Source organism: Emys orbicularis, chromosome 1 (assembly GCF_028017835.1).
Source record: "Emys orbicularis isolate rEmyOrb1 chromosome 1, rEmyOrb1.hap1, whole genome shotgun sequence".
In the NCBI taxonomy this organism is placed as follows: Eukaryota; Metazoa; Chordata; order Testudines; family Emydidae; genus Emys; species Emys orbicularis.
The window spans coordinates 129711249-129717248 of NC_088683.1; the positions used below are offsets into that span (position 1 = coordinate 129711249).

The 6000-nt window shown below is 48.0% G+C and overlaps 1 protein-coding gene across 1 annotated transcript in view; it reads right to left on the reverse strand.

Annotated features, from left to right (window-relative positions):
• The window catches only part of ARFGAP3 (ADP ribosylation factor GTPase activating protein 3), a 76281-nt gene extending 70530 nt beyond the window's left edge, over positions 1–5751 (reverse strand). Inside the window, exon 1 of the mRNA XM_065397580.1 lies at positions 5593–5751. Within this exon, the coding sequence (XP_065253652.1) occupies positions 5593–5661 (69 nt within the window). The 5' untranslated portion in view covers positions 5662–5751. The remainder of the gene's footprint in view (positions 1–5592) is intronic.
• Positions 5752–6000: the final 249 nt, after the last annotated feature.

Here is a 6000-nt window from a genome sequence, read left to right on the forward strand (position 1 = left end):
TTTGCTCAGGCAATTAATTCTGATCTTTAAGTGAAGCATTGTCAATGGGTACTGTACTATACACAAAAATAAAGACAGCCCATGTTTAAAGAGATTAGTTATCCCCTAATTTATAGCATTGAACAATGACACAAAAATTACAAACACCAGCTGCTTTGATGTTTTTTATAATTTTTGAAAGGTCAGTAAACTAAGTCATATATTTAGCTGAAAGGATTACTTAATTATACAAAAATTTTAAGATTTAGGTCTACACTAGAAATCTTACAGCGGAACAGCTGTACCAATGCAGCTGCGCCACTAAGATCTCTCATGTGGCCGCTCTATGCCGACAGGAGAGAGCTCTCCCGTCGACATAATTAAACCACCCCCGAAGAGTGGCGGTAGCTATTCGCATTACGCACACTACCACTTATGCGGGCAAAATTTATGTTGCTCAGGGGAGTGTTTTTTCACATTCCTGAGCGACATAAGTGGTAGTGTAGACATGGCCTTACTAACTGAAGATAAAGGGTACTAGTGAAAAGTTCTAAGACTACAAAGAAACCTATCAAATATCTATAGGGTAGTTTCCTTCTATCCTTTTTGGTAAAAGGGAAAATTTTCAGTTCTCACCTCAGCATAGACACAACCATAAAACAGGTAGCAAGTCAGATTCCGTCTCAGCACCCTAGGGCCAGGTATCTACTACAATCTTTTGACGGCATAGCTGTGTTGATCAGGGGAATGATAAGATGTGATCTGTGACTAACATAACTGTCAGCAAAAGCCTCTAGTGTAGATGCAGTTTTCCCAATACAGCTTATTTTGCTCGGGGGTGGGAGGGCTGTAATAAATTGTGCCAACAATATCCAAGTTCTTCCCAAATTGTATATTTTAACATTTACAGCAGCAGTACAGCCAAAGGACATTAGTAAAAAATATGAGAATACACAGCTTTTCCAAGTCTTGCGCTTCCTCCTCATGTCAGCAAAAAATGAACATGAAAGAAAGTATGGAAAGCCGGGGGGGGGGGGGGGGAAGAAGGATAAGGAAATGCCTAGAAAAAGAGGACAGGACAAGTTGTAACAAAAAAAATAAAAGAATAAATGAACAAAAATATGTTACCTTTGAAGACAAACATTATTCACTTCAACATACACATACACACGCACACAAAGTTACAGGAAAGTTGTTTGGGACAATGAATTGTCTTTCTTTCTCCCCCTTCTTCACTCTGTCTTTGGAAGTGAATAAGATGCAATGCATGTCTTCCCTGCAAAGTTCACTTGAGTTAAGGACACTTGAGATACTCCTCTTGAGTTAGCCTAACTTGAGTAATTGAAGCCATACTGGGAAAGAACATTTCAGCTGCTGCCCTCACTTTTGTGTGGCCCTAAGACTTCTACAGGCATATTTTTAAAAATTCTTTGCACCAAAGTAAGCTGAGCTGCTCTATAAATTATTTCCCAATGGATTGAATTAGAACTTGTTTGTCCTTTCTGGGCACATGGGGGGAATTGAGGGTTGGCATTGGAGGACGAGCTGCATTTAAGTGGAACTAGTCTGCATCCACATAACAGAATAGTTGTGTTAGCAGCTAACAAATTGTGCTAATTCAAGCTTTAGTCTATGCCTGACAGACCAGCCAACCTGAGTTAAAAGCACCACTATATTCAAGTTGAGGAAGTGTGTGTGGATGGTACTTGAGTTATGGGGCAAGGCAGTGAAGACAGGGCTTCATGTTCCTCATTCGCATACCTGTTAGAGTGAGAATTAGGCTAAAATGTTGGACCAGATAGGCCTCAACACATTACTACTGTTTCTCATATAAAATCAAAATCTTATTAGGCACTTACAAACAGTAACAAGATAGAATCCGTGCCCCCAGACAGTTCCAGGATACATATATATTTAATTTTCACTGTATTTCAGTGTTTTTCAAAGTTCGGGTCGCAACTCAAAAGGCACTGGGTCGCCTTGCTCAGCGACCCAGCGGCTCTGGTCAGCAGCGCCGACTGAGACGTTAAAAGTCCCGTCGGCGGTGCTGCCCAACTAACACAAACCAGTGCCTACCTGCTCCGACACTGCGCTGCACCCTGGAAGCAGCCAGCAGTGGGTCCAGCTTCTAGGCCAGGGGGCCACGGGGCTCAGCGCGCTGCCCCCGGTCTGAGCACCGGCTCCGCACTCCCATTGGCCGGTTATGGGAGCTGGGGGGGGGGGGGCAGTGCCTGTGGGCGAGAGCTGTGTGGAGCCACTCGCACGCCTCCGCCTAGGAGCCAGACCTGTTGCTGGCCGCTTCTGGGGCGCAGTGCAGTCTTCGGTGTCAGGACAGGCGGGAAGCCTGCCTCTGCACCCCGGCTGCGCCACTGACCAGGAGCCGCCGGAGGTAAGTCCGCGCCCCAACCCCGCGCCCCAATCCCCTGCCCCAGCCCTGAGCCGCCCCAAACCTGGAACCTCTTCCTGCATCCCAAACTGCTCATCCCTGGCCCCACCCCAGAGCCTGCACCCCCAGTTCAGATCCCTGAGCCCCCCTCCCCAACCTGGAACCCCTTCCTGCATCCCAAACCCCTCATCTCTGGCCCCACCCTGCAGCCCTCACCCCTGCACCCCAACCCTCTGCCCTAGCCTTGAGCCCCTCCCACACCTCAAACCCCTCATCCCCAGCTCCGTTGGGTCGCAGGCATCAACAATTTTCTTCAACTGGGTCCACAGAAAAAAAGTTTGAAAACCACTGGTCTATTTTGGTAGGGCCAAAGCACAAAACAATTCTTGATGAGAAAACCGTGAAGAATATTCTGAGATTATACTACAAATCATGCATCTTTCATATTTGGATTTTTCCTTTCATTAGGTGTGAAAGAGGGCCAATGAAATTAGTTTGCATAGTTTTGAAGGGGTTCTTAGTGAATAAAGTTTTCTTCTTAGTTTATAAAAGCTAATTGAACATCTTAGTGCAAAGGCATCAACAAAATGAAGCCGTGCTTCATAACACTGAGGAAACAAAGTGCCGATTGGACAATGGTCCAAGTAATTTGAAATAAGACAACAGCACAATTTACGAACTACAAAAAGAATGATGCCACTTTTATTAATTTCAAGTAGTTTCAGGAAAGAGACAAGATGTTAAATCCACTGCAGTCTACCCATAGCTTCTGTTTTGAAACTGTCTTTGCTTCCATTCCCCAGCTGTAAAATAGGGATGATGCTACTTACCCACCTCACACAGGGATTGAGAGGGTTCATTTGTGTTTGTCCTGAATATGGGAAGCTCTATCCATAAAGTAACAGCTGTTTGGAAGTAGGGGAAGGTTGGGGTTCAAGGGATTATGGCACCCTGCTCCCCATACTCACCTCTCCCAGGCTACACACTGGTTTCCCGCCCTAGGAGAGGCAATACTCCTTGGTGATAAATTGGATTGAAAACATAACGATGGAGCATGTATTGCCCGCTCCTTCCCAGAAGGAGAGATGGGGGGAAAAGATGCAGGCTAGATCCCAAGTTTCCTCACACTGGGGGCGGGAGAGGGGAGTAGGGGCAGTGAAGCAGGGGGAGGCTGTGACAAGAGCCCTGCTGGGGGTGAGTCACTGAGGGGAGGTTTGTGCATGGGGGAGAGAAGGGTGTCACAGACCTAGCAAAAATAATAATTACAGGCGGAATGAGATGGGTGTCTTCTAGACATATGCTGAGCTCAGTCACACTATCAAATCCTAGCGTTTAAGGCCAAAAGGGACCACCAGGTCTGACCACTTGTACATCACAGGTCACCAGCAACACCCAGTGTCTGCACATTAAATACAACCAAAATTAGACCAAAGTGTTACAACCCACAGTAGACTAGACTATTAGGTGCCACAGGGAGAGATTAGGAGGGACCAAGGTGCACCAGTGCCAGAGGGCCCTGCAATGACAGGGAAATGATTGAGACATACCCAGATAATCCTGGCAAGTGACCTGCATCCTATGCTGCAGAGGAAGGTAAAAAAAGAACTCCAAGGTCAACTGCCAAGCTAGCCTGGGGGGAAATTCCTTCCCGACCCCACATGTGGTAATCACTTAGACCAGGGTTCAGCAACCTTTCAGAAGTGGTGTGCCGAGTCTTCATTTATTCACTCTGATTTAAGGTTTCGCGTGCCAGTAATACATTTTAACGTTTTTAGAAGGTCTCTTTCTATAAGTCTATAATATATAACTAAACTATTGTTGTATGTAAAGTAAATAAGGTTTTTAAAATGTTTAAGAAGCTTCATTTAAAATTAAATTAAAATGCAGAGCCCCCCCGACCGGTGGCCAGGACCCGGGCAGTGTGAGTGCCACTGAAAATCAGCTTGCATGACGCCTTTGGCACGCATGCCATAGGTTGCCTACCCCTGACTTAGACCTTAAGCATGTGAGTAAGAACCAGCCAGCCAAGAACCTGAGAGAGGGAGAGAAAGAATGCTCGGTGCCACCTCAGCGCTCTGATCCTCCCAATCTAATGTCCCATCTGCAGCTGTGGCCATCCCTGATCCTTCAGAGAAAGGAGATTAAAAATATATATACAGTAGAACCTCAGAGTTACAAACCAGATTTATGAACTGACCAGTCAACCACACGCCTCATTTGGAACTGGAAGTACACAATCAGGCAGCAGCAGAGACCAAAAATAAAGCAAATGCATAGTTTTAAACGTAAACTACTAAAAAAAAAATAAAGGGAACATTTAAAAAATAGATTTGATAAGCTAAGGAAACTGTTTCTGTGCTTGTTTCATTTAAATTAAGATAGTTAAAAGCAGCATTTTTCTTGTGCATAGTAAAGTTTCAAAGCTGTATTAAGTCAATATTCAGTTGTAAACTTTTGAGAGAACGACCATAACGTTTTGTTACAAACATTACAGAGTTAGGAACAACCTCCAGTCCCGAAGTGTTCGTAACTCTGAGGTTCTACTGTACATACGCACACATTAAATTGGGGGAGGCCAGGGATATCCTTTTTGACACCGACCAGAGGCTGACTGAAACCTTGAAGCATGAGCTTTGGGAACATAAGACACAAACCGGAAGTGAAGCCTCCCCTCCATCAGAAGCAACCCCATCACACAATCCAATTTATTATTGTCCAGCTCCCACATAAAACTAATCCAATTGTTTGCCCCCCACTACTCCCTTCAGGAGGCTGTTCCAGAACCTCACTCCTCTGGTGCTCAGAAACCTTTTTCTAACGTCCAACCTGAATTTGTTCATGGCTAGTTTACACTCATTTGTTGTGCCAACATCATCCTTTAGCTTATACAGCTCTTCACCCTCCCTAGTGGTTCCCCTGTAGAGAGCAACCATAGGCCCCCCACCGCCGTTGCCAGACTAAACAAAAGGCTGTTCCTCGGTTATGACAGACCCCCCTCCACACACACACACAGTTCTTGCAAGCACTGCCCATAGCGGATAGGGGGAAGCACTGGTGGGTCCGCTAGGGGGGAGAGTGGCCCCCCAGGATCCCATTGGCTAGTTACAGCGGGGGGGGGGGATCCGCTGGCACCGCCCCCTCCCGCTCCCAACAGTGCGACGTGTCACTAACAAAGTTCAGCTCCCCCCGCCCCCAGCGCCGGCTCCCGCCCAACCGCTGCCCGTTACCTTGTTGGTGGGGACGGCGCGGAGCCGCTTGAAGATGGCGACAATGTCCTGCTTGCGGGGCTCGCACATGGCCACGCCGCGCAGGGGGCCGCTTGCGGCGGCAGGGGAGCGAAGGAGCCGGCCGCCCTCACACACACACACACACGCAGCACAGACGGATGGGGCGGGCGCTGAACGGCCCGGCCCGCAAGGGGCGGGGCGTGAGGGCGGGGCGATGCGGGAAGCCGCCGTCCACGTTCCTGTTCGGTCGGGGGCGGGAGTTGCGCGCGCACCTCGCGCCGTTCCAAGCTGCCGCTAACCGCCGCTTTGCCCTGCGGCTGAGCCAGGTGGCTCCGGGCTACAGCACGGGACTATGGGGCCGAGGGAGATGCACCGCCCCCTTCTCCCCCCAAACCTGGGGAGCTTCCC